This window comes from Psammomys obesus, unplaced genomic scaffold, assembly GCF_907164565.1.
Source record: "Psammomys obesus unplaced genomic scaffold, mPsaObe1.curated_primary_1811, whole genome shotgun sequence".
Taxonomy (NCBI): domain Eukaryota; kingdom Metazoa; phylum Chordata; class Mammalia; order Rodentia; family Muridae; genus Psammomys; species Psammomys obesus.
In genome coordinates, this window is record NW_026594377.1 from 1,782,312 (window position 1) to 1,796,201 (window position 13,890).

Consider the following 13,890-nt stretch of genomic DNA (forward strand, 5'->3'; position numbering starts at 1 on the left):
AAAAAAATAGCCAAAAAAATCAGTATATACTTTGGGGCAGCAGTTGCATGAAGCCCTAGGGAATTCTAGGTAGGAGCATCAGAAATGCATGAGGGATTTGGGTTTGAAGGGGCAAGAAGTATGAATCTAGACTCTCTTCCCCTACTACAATGATGAAATGGCTTTGGTTCTAATGTTATCATTGTAGTTCAGCACAAGTTTTTTTAAAAAATACATTGGAAAACACTGCTATAGGAAATTGGGTACGAGGAGAAATTGCATATTTTCATGAGGTTTTTGAGATGAATTTGTAAGATTACATAGGTTATGAGTATGCAGAGTTTGAACTGGGCTAGAGAGAGATGCTCAGTTGGTAAATCCACTTGCCATAAAAGCCTAGTGACCTGAGTTCAATTCCCAGAACCCACAAAGAGGCAGAAGGAGAGAAATGACTCCATGAAGTTTTTCTCTTGACCTCCACATGCATGCTGTAGTGTGTCACCCCCTTTTCACAACACTAATAATAATCAATAAATAATCAAGAAAAACTATAAAAAAAAAAAAACAGCCTGACCTGGCAAACACCAATAATCAAAGCCCAAGAGCGTCTCAGTTCTCAGGGAAACCAGCCACTGTGATACTCCCAACACTGCTACGAAAAGAACTATGACCTCAGGGTAGAGATGAGGTCAAGCGAAGGACAGGGACAGAAAGAGGTTCCATCTGGTCCTGTAGAGCTGCAGTTCCTTCCCAGAATCTAGGGGCTAACTTGAACTAGGGTATGAAGGACTGGATGAGGTGACAAGCAGTGGCCCTCTCCCCGCAGGCAGTGTGTGACAATGGCTCTGTTTTTCCAGGTGGCTGTGTTCCCTTGTTGGAATGGTGGCAGTAGGTGTGAGCTTGCTCTGTGTAAGTACAACACCCAGTTGATAAAGGAAGAACACTAGACGATTTAAGATAGTTTTCCTTCAAAGGAACAGTCGGCTACTTGGTAGGAATGTCTAGAAAACTGTTTCTACACGGTCAGAAATCGATGTTGGAGGAGATGCTGACAACTGAGATGGCGTGTCATCAAAAGGAGGTGGAAATGGAAGGAAATAGGGCAGTGGGTGGGGACCAGAGGTGCAAGGCTGTGCACATGGATATGTGAAGTGAGACGTGCTCTATTTCTGGAGCCAGCCAGCCAGCCAATGGTGTTTTATAAATCCATTTATTCAATATACTGAGACAATTCCCATAAGCCACCAGGGCAGGTACCATCTATGGCTCAGTCTCTAGAACCAAAAAAGTTAGTAGAGAAAAGCAAACAGGCATTTCCATCTTCAAGAGCCCTTTGTACTCCCAGATGATACGGTCTCATGTCCTCAGTGGAGACCATCAGTCCATTTGGTGCCAGGCTAAAAGTGTTGTGAAAACAGAGCCATAAAGCTCTGAGCACTGCACCCGCCCAGGGTGAGCTCAAGTCCCTCGTGATGGATGTGAGCTCAGAGCTCCAGTCCAGCTTTATCACTTGCTGTTTTTGTGGGTCTGCTCAGTATATTGTCATACAAGGATTATTCTATCCTCTCACAGGGTGCCTGAGGTAATCTACATGGACTGTAGAATGAGGAGGGCACATAAAAAGCCCTCAGACAGTCCGCCCTGTCACTGATAAATATGAACACCACATGGGCTGTTGCTCCAGAAGTGTACCGAGCTGCTAATGCTCAATGGGATGAAGAACCTGCAAGGGCTGTGTGACGGGATGGTGGGGTTGGCTGCCAAGGAAAGGATAGGAGCACTGCTTAAATGGGAAGGATAGGATTTCAGTGGGGGCAGGGTGTAAATGTTTGTCATCACTTGCCCCCGTGGCACCCAAATGATGCCACCAATCTCTCTAGCTGTTGAGCTGTTAACTGTTGGGTTCAATTTTTGTCTTTTTGCTACAATGGTTACCAAGTTAGGTTTCAAATAAAACCATTGGCATAAAATTCGGTGGTGCAGGTCTTCAATTCCAGATACTCCAGGAGACTAGGATGCTCCAGGGTCAGAGGTGCAGAGCTTGCCTAGAATGCTACAGTGTGAGTTCAAGTCTAGTTTGGGAAATTCAGTGAGACTCCATCTCAAAAAGAAATAAAAGAAGGGCGTGTGTGTGTGTGGGGGGTTGTCTCCCCTGCACAAGGCCCTAGGTTCAATTCCCGGTACTGTAAAATAAGTAACAAGCAAATTTGATGGTGCAGTGGTAGCCACAGACAGTGATGAATGAGGACAGCAGTGTGTTGGGTAGAGAGTGGCAGATGACGAGGAAGAATAGTTCGTGAACAGAAAAGGACCCTTGCTGCGATACAATGGAGTTGAGTCCGAGGTTCAAACTTGATCTTGCTGCTTATTGGCTTCATAACTTTGGGTGGTACCAGTCCAGTTTTCATGTGGTCCAAGTGGAGAGGAAGATTATTCTTAGGTGTGAGAAATCCAAGGTAATGCATGTGGCACATGTCATTTGAAGACTTGGCACGGCACCCTGCCCCTCCTAGCCCAGTGGAGCTCTGCTGAGGAACTCTTCTCCCTTCCCTTTCCAGGTACCTCTGGCTCACAATATTTTTGGTCTCATTGGCCCCAATGCAGGCCTTGGCTTTGCCATAGGTAAGCAGTTCCCTCAAAGTCAAAATGAAGCCTTTGAAAATCCCATTAGGCCAGATTCCATTCCACCCCATCTTCCCATCAGAAGAGGGAGGTAGAAAGGCCGGGATGGGAGAAAAGCTGGCAGATGTGCAGAATGGGCTTATGGTTCTTCCCTGGACCTGTGTTGGTGTTTAGTGTGGGGACAGCAGGCCAAGGGAGTAGACTAAATGGTGGCAGAGTGGAGGGAGCAGCTATAGGAAAGCTGGCTAACGGCATCCTTCTTGTTCCGATCATAGGCATGGTGGATTCCTCTTTGATGCCCATCATGGGATATCTGGTGGACTTGCGCCACACCTCTGTGTATGGGAGTGTCTACGCCATTGCTGATGTGGCTTTTTGCATGGGTTTTGCTATTGGTATGTTGGTTGGGGCAGATGGCTCCTGGGCCTGAGTCTCCCCTCTCCATTGTAGCCTATCTGGATGTGGAAGCAGTGGCCTTATTCTTGTAGCTATCTGAAGATAGTGGAATCTGCCACACCCTCTGTCCCAGCACGGTATGTCACAGGTGACTGACTTAACAAACACTGGGAACTTGGTTTATTTCCCACAGGTCCGTCTACTGGGGGTGCCGTGGTACAGGTCATTGGCTTCCCTTGGCTCATGGTCGTCATTGGTGTCATCAACATCGTTTACGCCCCTCTCTGCTGCTTCCTGCAGAATCCCCCAGCCAAGGAGGAGAGGCTTGTAAGGCACCCTGAGTACTGACTAAAACACATGTCTGTTTCTTCCTGAGTCCCCCTGACCCTTCACCTCGAGCTCATTTCCACTCTGCTGGTCATTTCTCTGCTTTGTAGCATTTCTGTTTTTCCTAAATTGCTTATCCTTCCCTTGAACCCTTGGCTTTCACCTCTTTCTCTAAGCAACCAGCTCCCCTATTATCTGGATTTTAAGTAAGAGGGGGAGCAGGCATGGTGACACACATCTGAAATCCCAGCATTTGGGAGACAGGGGTAGTATAGCAGTTCAAGGTAATCTTCAGCTACATATTGAAGGTCAGCCTGGCTTTCATAATCCCTACTCATTAAAAAAAAAAATCAAAACTAAACTAAACTAAAAAAAAAAAAAAAGAAAAATGAGAATCTTATAACTTTTATTATGGATGTTGCCGATAAAAGGCATCCTGTGGTTACTATAGCCAATAGCAAGGCTCAATTTACTAAGTCATCTCTTTTGTAAATAGTAACATTCCATTGAGTACGTTCCTTCATTTACTCAAAAGCTCATTCATTTGAATCTTCCCTTATCTTTATCAGGTGATGTCTTTTTACAAAATGTATTTCATTTATTTATTTTTTGTCTGTGTATGGTACATGCAAGTTAGTGTGTAAGAGGAGGATGTTGTCTTCTTTTATTATTCTCTGCCTTAATGCCTTGAGACAGAGTCTGTCAGTGAACCAGAGGTGTGCCCTCTGGTCTGGGCTGTCTGTCTCCATCCACCAGTACTCGGATTACAGCATATGACCAGAATAGTCTTTTATATGGGTGCCGGGGACTCAAGCTCAGTCCTTATGCTTACAGGGTAAGTGTTTGTACTGACTGGCTCATCTCTCAGCTCAGGCCTTTTAAAGTTAAAAATTAGTCTCCAGGTGAACGGTCCTCCACACCGTATGATTACGTTAATACAATACTTTGCTCTTGTTGCAGGGTGGACATCCCAGCAGCCCTAGGTTCCTCGGGTATTCAGAATGGATGTGGCAGCTGCGCAAAGGAACAGAAGTAGGCAGGAAGGTCTAGAGAGAGGAGTGCTCAGTTCAGCCAGCTTCTTGCTATGCCTTGTACCTGCTAATGCTAGGCTTCAAGCACCTGTGTATCAGATGTTTGTCCTGACTGGGCTTGATATGCCCAAGTATCTCGGAAGGCCTGAGTCTATACTTGAGGCAGAAAGAGGATGCTATATTTATCTCTTGAGTTTTTCTAAGTAACACTAAGCTTGGATATACTAGTGTGAACAAGAAACAGGTGGTCAAAGACAAGCAGTAATCTCTATACTTGCCTTTTGCTGCAGGCAATTCTGAGCCAAGAATGCCCCATGGAGACCCAGATGTATGTATCCCAGAAGCCCACAAAGGAGTTTCCACTAGGAGAGAACAGTGATGATCCTGGCAGTGAGGAGTAGCCACAGAGGGCGATACCTTAGCCCAATCCCAGGTGACTCCATAAGGCTTGGATTTCAGTGACCACCTGTTCCCCGGGGACTGCACCACCATGGACTAGTCAACAGGCTTGGCTTTCCTCTGCTCTAGGTGTCGCCTCCCTCCTCCCTTCTCCTCGATGGCTTGCCCTTACTCACCTATGAAACCCACTGCTCTCTGTCTGTGCTTTCTCACCACAGGTGGCCCACTTTTTGTGAGAGGACAATGCTACTTCCTGCCAGACCCAAACGAGGCTGGTTAAAGTTGAGTTGTGACAGGTTCTACAAGGCATGACTCACTTCCTGCAGGCAGTACTGAACATTGTGCCTGTGGAACCAGAGGAACAAACAGCCAGGCTTGCTTTGTTCTGTGATTTTCTTTGACATATTCCCAACAGGTCATGGGATTTGATCGCTGTCCTGTGATGTTTTTTCCTTATTTTAATTTTTTTGCAGTTGAGCTTCAATATATAGCTTTTTCCTTATTAAAAAAAATATGTATCTTTATCTGTGGGTGTATGTGCTAAAATTACTTCACCTTCATTAAATGAGGCCTTCCTACTTTCTTCATCACCCAGTCAAAAGGAAATAGGCAGCTTTCTTAGGCTTGAGTCATGTCTGTTCTTGTGATTTTCATATATGTTTCTATGCTTCCCAAACCTCTGAAACCCTTACAAATAAAAGTGGTTGAAGGACAGAAAACAACAACAAAAATCAAACCAACTCCGTTCATTGCATTAGACTCAAGAGTGCTCTGCATGAAGCAAAAGAAACGTGAGATTTCTCCCAGTGTGAGTTTCTTAATACCAGGCATTGAATAAGGCATTCATTGTTCACGTGTGTCAATGAGCAAGTCATTATCCAATTCACACATGATAAGCCAGATGCTGCTTTGTGGCTGGAGAGAGTTTGTGGGAAAATACAGTGGGTGTTATAAGTCACATGACATTGTGCTACATTTTTGAAATGGTTATTGGGTGATGGAGTTTCAAAGATACGGGAGACATGACACTCATCCTAAGTAGCTTCTCATTTGTTTGAGCAAACAGAATAAAATTTATAAACAAGCCAAGTTAGCATGTGCTTTTCATGTACATGGAGGCTCGGGTGCTCAGGGCTGGGTGGGGGATAATGGCAGAGGTGGAGAGGGGAGGCTGTGGAAGGGACTCTGATCTCAGATAGGGCTGTTCAGGCTTGACCTGGACCTCAGTGTTCTTCCCTGGGAGCTGGATAGGTTCTGGACGAACCCTGATTCACTAGAACACAGTTTGGATAGCGCTCAATGAATCTGTGTACTTGGACAATGAATATCTGATTAGTGGTTTATTTTTTGTGGGGTCATTTGGCTTTAAACTAGACTTCCTTAACTTTCAGAACCAGATGGATTTCATTTAGTGCAAATGGCATGTTTCTCACATTTTAAAGGTGCATAAAGGTAAAATTAGCAAATGATTTACCTCCTTTCTAAGCCATAGCTCCCAATGAAGGCAGGGGGGAGGGAGGGAGAGAGAGTATGAATGCAGACCACCAAAGCTTTAAAGTGGGAAGGGAGGGACCACATCCATGTGGGTGGGGTTTGTAATAAAAGTTGAGCTTGGGGGCTGGAGAGAGAGATGGCTCAGAGGTTAAGAGCACTGGCTGTTCTTCCGAAGGTCCTGAGTTCAATTCCCAGCAACCACATGGTGGCTTACAACTATCCAACGATAGTGAGATCTGGTGCCCCTCTTCTGGTGTGCAGGCACACATGCGGGTAGAATACGGTATAAGTATTAAATAAGTAATAAGTAAATAATAATAACTAATAAGTAATAAATAAACATCTTCGAAAAACATTTTTAAAAAGTTGAGCTTATTACAGAAACTATTAATGTATGTTACAAAAAAGGGATGAATTTAACAAAAATTATCAAGGATGAACTTGGTCTCTATTAGTGCCCTTGTCAGCAACACGGAAAGAATATATAGTAAGCATCAAACATTAGGAAGGCCATGCCGACCTTCAAGACGTGAAAATGTCAATCCAGTGAGAATGAGACTGAAGGACTGAGATGTGCTTTTCTCTTCACAAAAGGAGGTAGTCCATGGAACTCCCAATGATAGCTACACAAAGAAGGCAGGAGAACTTCAAAATGCTAGAAAAATGTCGGACATTCTCAGACTGGAGACAAACCAAGTGTGGCACTTCCACTTTTAAGAGGCAGACAGTACGGGAGGACTTGGAGAAAGACTGTCTTAGTCACTGTTTTATTGCTGTGAAGAGCTACCATGACCATGGCAGCTCTTTTAAAGAAAAACATTTAATTGAGGCTGGCTTACAGTTTGAGAGGTTTAGTCATTATCGGCATGGCGGGAAGCATGGTGGCATGCAGGCAGACGTGGTGCTGGAGAAGGAGCTGAGGGTTCTATGCCTGGATCCACACTTCCTCCACCAATGCCACACCTCCTAATAGTGCTACTCCCTATGGGCCAAGAATTCAGTCACATGAGTTCCACCCCCCTTAGGTTTTCCGAGACAGAGTTTCTTTGTGAAGCCTTGGCTGTCCTGGACTTGCTTTGTAGACTAGGCTGGCCTCAGACTTACAGAGATCTGCCTGCCTCTGCCTCCCATCACTTCAGAAACACAGTTGGGACTTCCCTCTGCCTGCATTCTTCTCTCCCCTCCTTGCTCCGTACTTTTCCTTTTCCTCCTCCCTCTCCTCTTCCTTGCCCTCCTTCTCCTTTGGTTCCTCCTGCTCTCCTTTCCTTTCCTCCTCCTTTCATTCTTGTTCTAGAGGAGGAAGGTCAGGGTTATCAGAGGCAGGAGAATGAGCAAGCTCTGTTTACATTTGTCCTCCAGATTGAGTAGTCATAGTTTCCTGCATGAAGATGTTTTAGTCAATGATGGACTGAATATATGACTGTGGTCCCATTGATGATAATAAAGCTCAAATATTCCCAGTGATATTGATCTGACTTAATGCCAAATCGCAGTCCACACCTCAGCTGTCTGTGGAGATACTGGTATATATGAACCTGCCGTGCCAGTCATGCCAAAATTGAGCAGTTAATGTGTGTGATATGTAGTAAAGACAACCAACAACCATGATAGTGAGCCTATGTATATACACACTGGACTTTTTAAAGATTTGTCTTTTTGCATGAAAGTTTTGCCTGTATATCTGTATTGGCTGCTCTTTGATCACCTCCCCCTGAGGGGGAAGCAGCATTACCAGGCCACAGAAGAAGAAAGGCAGCCACTCCTGATGAGACCTAATTGACTAGGATCAGAAGGAAGGAAAAGAAGACCTCCCCTATCAATGGACTTGGGGAGGGGCATGCATGCAGAGGGGGGAGGAAGGGAGGGATTGGGATGGGAGGAGGGAGGGAACCACAGGGGGGATACAAAGTGAATAAAGTGTAATTAATAAAGAATTTTTAAAATATAAAAATAAAATAAAAAAGAATAATAAAATAAAAATGATAAAACAACAAAAAACACAAACAAACAAACAAACAAACAAAAAACCCAAGAAACTCAGGCATTGGTATTATCTGGGCGGTGACAGCTCCATACAAGTTGGTATCTCCAGAGGCCTTCTAGTGAGAGGAAGCAGAAGACAGTGATCCTGACCTTGCATAGTCCTGGCTATTTGTGTCTTAGTTTTCAATTTGATAAACTTTAAAAATCAAAATTAAAATTTAGATGTAGCAATAAGTTTATATAGAGTATAAAGACAAAATAGTTTAGTGGGTTTATTTTTGTTTGTTTGATGCTGTTGGTTGGTTGGTTTTCCTAAGTATCTTAGGCTTACCTTGAACTCACAGCAGTCCTGCTGAGAGCTTTCTGAGTTTTATGATCGCAATCATACATTACCAAGTTCATCTAGATAAAAAATTCTTGTACAGCTGTATAGTGCATTTGTTTGTATTTTAGCCAAGTATTATTTGACAAAATAGTAAAAACAAACAGCTGGAAAATAGAAGCTTTATAAAATAAAAATGCTAGTGTAATCTAAATTTGTTTATTAGTAAAATAATTTAAAAATAAATGTAGCCCAGCCCGTGTGTTCCGTGCTTATAACTCTTCAGCACTGTGTGGTGACATCCTCCACACTCCCCTGCCATCCAGTCCCTGACCCCAGAGCAGTGTCCAATCCTGCTGGTACAGTAAGGGCTGTGGCCGCCATGGGTGTGCCGTTGCAGTTTTCATCCTGTGCGGCCAACGTACCTTTTCTGTATTTGGATATGTCTAGACACGCTAATGCTTAACCACTTCTGAGTTACCTGAATCGTTCTGCATTTGTCTGCGGTACCCAGCTACAGAATGAGCTCTCTGGTTTGTGGCTTGGGAACAAAGCGGGCTGTACCATGCAACTTAGGTGTCTGCAGGGCCCCACCTCCAGGACGTGCAGGCCAGGCAGTGCTCTTGGACTTAGTTGTACCTCTAGCCCCTTGTTTTTACTTTTGTTTTGTTTCAGTTGCCCAGGATGGTCTTGAATTTATTCTGTATCCCACACACCCCTTGAACTTATGATTCTCCTGCCTCCATCCTGTGTAGCGAGGGCGACAGGTCTGTGCCACTAGGCTAGGCTCTAACTGGGTTCATGCTCACACAACCAGGAAAGTGGCAAATGATTCTTTCTTCATAGTGGATTGGTAGACTGTAATTATTAAATAATGCGTGATCATAGTTAAGACAATGCCTCACACATAAAAAAAAACAGATTTTTATTAGTTACTTTTGCTTCTTAGAAGTTTCATATAGAATATTCTGTTCACTTTCTCCCACATTCTCTTTTCTCACTGCCACTCAAGTCTCATTCGTGTCTTTTTGTGTTGTTTCTGACTGAGTTTAACTAGGGCCATCTGTGTGACAATGGGTTTGAATGAATGCTGGTGTACTCACCAGCAGGTATGACATTAGATTTTGTGCCCCACCTGTGGGGCTCAGCTGGCTAAGGTTGAAGTCGGTCAGATAGTCAATTATTTGCACTTGGTCTATGATGACAGAATCTCTTTTCTCAGTGGGATTTTGTATCTCCCCTGTTCTGGGGGGATTAGATTACAAGCCAGACCCTTCCCTGATAAGGAAACTGCTCTAACAATTCCTAGAAATGACCCACTCTGCTAAGATCTTAGTCCAGCAGTGACCTTCAATTGTACTTGGAGGCCCCACCCCCACCCCATAGACTCCAGTGAAACACATTTCACCTTCGAAATCCCTCCCTCTGCCCAGGGTTTATACTACCCCTGATTACCCATGAATAAAGGCTCGTGCTTTCTCAAGATTGTCTGAGCGTCGTTATAATTTCCATTTCCCTGATCACTAAGAATGTTGAACATTTCTTTAAGTTTTGCCACCATTCTATATTCCTTTGTTGAGAATTCTCTGCTTAGCTCTGTACCCATTTTTAAATTGGATTGTTTAGATTGTTAGTGTCTAATTTCTTGAGTTCTTTATATAGTCTGGATGTTAGCCCTCTGTCAGATGTAGGGTTGGTAAAGATCTTTTCCCGATCTGTAGGCTGTCTTTGAGATTCCATCTTAACACTGATCAGGATGGCTAAGATCCAAAACTCAAGTGACAACACATGCTAGAGAGGATGTGGAAGAAGGGGGAACCCTCATTCATTGCTTGTGGGAATGTAAACTACTTTGGAAATCAATCTGGTACTTTCTCAGAGAATTGGGAATAGTGTTACCTCAAGATCCAGCTATATCACTCCTAGGCACATACGAAAAAGATGCTTCACTATTCAACAAGGACATTTGCTCATATATGTTCATAGAAGCTTTATTCATAATAGCCAGAATCTGGAAACAACCTAGATGTCCCTCAATTGAAAAATGGATACAGAAATTATGGCACATTTACATAATGGACTACTACTCAGCTATTAAAAACAAGGAAATCATGAAATTTGCAGGCAAATGGATGGAACTAGAAATAATCATCCTGAGTGAGATAACCCAGAACTAGAAAGACACACATAGTATATACTCATTCATAAGTGGATATTATTCATATAGGATAAAAATGCTAAAATCCACAAACCTAAAGAAGCTAAATACTAAGGAGGACCCTAGAAGGATGCTTAAATCTCATTCAGAATGGCAAACAGGATGGAGACCAGAAGCAGTGGAAGACAGGAAACAGGATGGGAGTCTACTACTATAGAGGGTCCTCTGAAAGGCTCCACCCAACAGGGTGCTGAGACTCAGCCAAATTTTGGACATGGCTCCCAAGTCTCAGAACCTTCCTTGTTAAGCCAGTATCCTTGCCAGGTGTGGTGGCACACACCTGTAATCCCAGCATTCAGGGAGGCAGAGGCAGAGGCAGAGGCAGAGGCGGGTGGAGCTTAGTGAGTTCAAGGCCACCTGGTCTACAACTCAAGTCCACAGGCCACACAGAGACACTCGGTCTCAAAAAACAAAACAAAACAAAAAACCAGTTCATTGAGTGACTGAACCTGGCGCGTGCTGATTGGGTAGACTGTCCACCCAGCTAAGGCCCAGGAGTCCACCTGCTTGTGCCTGTCCAGCACAGTGATTAGAGGCATGATGCCACACCAGCTTTTGTGTGGGTTCTGGGGTATCTGAACTCATGTCCTCACGCTTGTTTATCAAGTATTTTATGGACCACACTATCAGCCAGTTCCATGTCTTAAATGAATTACTATTCAAGTTTAAAAGAGTCATAAGAATTGCTCTTCATATTTTAAGAAGTTTGCCACAGTGCTGTACCCTTTCTCTGTTTCCATCTTGCTTCCCCTTCTTCCGGAGCCACCTGCCCGTTCTGCCTGGAGCTCACCATGAAATTGGCCTCAGATGTCCATGGGCACAACCACAAGTAAGGTTCCATTGCCATTCTTTTCAGAAGAGGGCAGTAGACTCCACAGTGAATTGAAAAAGGCGGTCAACAAGGAAGCCAAACAAATCCCTCTGATTAACTTGATGTAGCTCATTTACTGAATGTGTATTACTTATTAATTATTGTGGAGTTTATACATGCTGAATTGTTTTATACTTACAAGTTTTAAGTAAAAAGTATTTTTTTTTGGAGGGGGGTATTTTGTCATGTAGAACAAGCTCAGGGGCTCAGGAGGATGGCCTCAACATTTCAGACTCCTTGCTTCTGCTCCTAAATGCTGGGATTCCAGGCAGAAGCCAGATCCTGGCTGCAGAGCCAAGTCTTCTGTAGGCATTTGTTGCCTCTGCCTTGTCCAGATCTTTTTCTGCTAAAGCCACAGCAGCAGTCGCTGCCATGCCTCCCTCCCAGCTCTCAGAGAAAATGGGCAGGACATTGTTTTCTGCAGATTCTGTCTTCTCCCTAGCACAGTTCTCAAAAGGAGCTGACTGGGTATTTGATAGCTATAGCTCAGTGTGACAGCTGGCTCATGATGTCAGTGCACCAAGTGTTGTTTCCCCCAACTCAGTGCTGGTCAGATGGGTTGCTTTGTGTAGCTCTGGCTGTCCTGGAGCTCAATCTGTAGACCTGGCTGACCTCTAACTCGGAGATCTGCCTGATTCTGTCTTAAAGGCATGTGCCACCACCACCCTGCCATATTGAAAGAAGTTTTTAAAGAAACATAGTAGAGCAGAAAATAATAACAGCAAACATTTTCTTCACTGGGCTCTTCTCAAGCAGATGTCCACTGAATGTCACTTAGTATGCAAATTAGATTATAATGAAGTCTTAGATTGTTTGTTGGCCACTCTGGCAATGATCTTGGATCCAGGTGTTTTGGGTTAACCTACCTCTGGGCTTTCAGAAATTCTGTTCTCAGGGAAGGGTTACAGATTTGACTGGGTCACATAGCTGGGTAGCACCTCCCTTTAGGAGGTGACTAAGATATGCATAATGGACAGGAGCCTAGAAACCAGACTTAAACTGGGAGATCTCTGGCCTGGAAGTGCCAGAGCAGAGACCTTTATGTGTAAATCTTGGTAGCCAAACCTTCTCTGGCTCCCCTGAGTTGCTATAAGGAGCAGATAAGGGAGTGTATGCACTGGGCAAATCCAGAACAAAGAATTAGTCTCCCCTAAAGGATCTGATGGCAATGGCTTTCATAATTCTCCAGCTACAGAGAAGAAAGGAGACTTGGGTAGGAAGAGGCATGGAATCGCCTGAAGGGTATTGTCAGCAAGTTGTGGGAGAGGTTGGGAAAGGAATGTGAAGAGCAACAAAGGTTGGCTTGGTGGTAGAGAAAGGCTCTTAAGCAATCTCCAGGAGTTGTCCTCAGAAGAACAGATGGAAAGTCAAGGAGGTGGGGAGGCTGGAGGTGCAGCTCCGTGGTGGAGTGCCTCCTTGTGCTGCCAGAGGAAAAACCGGAAAAGCTGTCCCGGCGGGAGGTGTGGAGATGGCTGGCCTCTTACCTCAGTAGTTCGTCTTCCCTGGTTATTTGATGAGATTTGTAGGGAGGGGATTAAAGACATTGCACTTCTCCCCTTAGTCAGATAAGTGAGTTCCAGGGTGAGCCTGTTCCTGTGCTCAGGAGAGAAACCAGACACATCAGAGGAACCTGGGTACGGAGCAACTTCTCAGCCTGACAGTGTATCAAAGCACTGTCCCACGGTATCTTTGCCTGAGCTCCAACAACACTGAAATCCCTGGAACCCGAGAATATAATACATGTTTTTGTGGTAAAGGAGATTTTGCAGGTGTGTTATGAGTTTTGGGATGGGACTATCGTTCTGGATTTTTTGGGATGGACTCTATCTAATCAACGGAATCTTTAATGGAAGAGAACCTATCCCAGCTGAGGTTTGAGTCTGCAGTATGGCCAGAGAAAGCTAGAAGAATTCTGAAGGTGGAAGAGGCTGTGAGCTGTGGAGCATGAAGGTGCCAAGAAGCTGGAAAAAGTTCAAACACAGATTCGCCAGAACTCGCATCACGCAGAAGAATGCCTCCTGCCATCTCTTGGATTTTAGCCCAGTGACATTTATTTTGAATTTACATTCTACAGAACAGTAAGAATTTCTTTTTTAAAAAAGGTATTGTTTTACCATTAAGTTTGTAGAATTTGTTATAGTAGCAACAGAAAAACTAACACAGATGCACACACACACACACACACACACATACACATATGTAGAGGATGAAAGCTTAAGAAAAATCAGGAAATTATGAACTTTTATTT

The 13,890-nt window shown here is 44.1% G+C and overlaps 1 protein-coding gene across 5 annotated transcripts in view; it reads left to right on the forward strand.

Annotated features, from left to right (window-relative positions):
- Slc18a1 (solute carrier family 18 member A1) overlaps positions 1 to 5,278 on the forward strand; it is a 46,950-nt gene extending 41,672 nt beyond the window's left edge. For all 5 annotated transcript variants that reach the window (XM_055618764.1, XM_055618763.1, XM_055618762.1 and 2 more), the window contains 6 exons: positions 837 to 888; positions 2,538 to 2,601; positions 2,877 to 2,996; positions 3,191 to 3,324; positions 4,646 to 4,788; positions 4,973 to 5,278. In XM_055618764.1, the coding sequence (XP_055474739.1) occupies positions 837 to 888; positions 2,538 to 2,601; positions 2,877 to 2,996; positions 3,191 to 3,324; positions 4,646 to 4,756 (481 nt within the window). In that variant the 3' untranslated portion in view covers positions 4,757 to 4,788; positions 4,973 to 5,278. The remainder of the gene's footprint in view (positions 1 to 836; positions 889 to 2,537; positions 2,602 to 2,876; positions 2,997 to 3,190; positions 3,325 to 4,645; positions 4,789 to 4,972) is intronic.
- Positions 5,279 to 13,890: the final 8,612 nt, after the last annotated feature.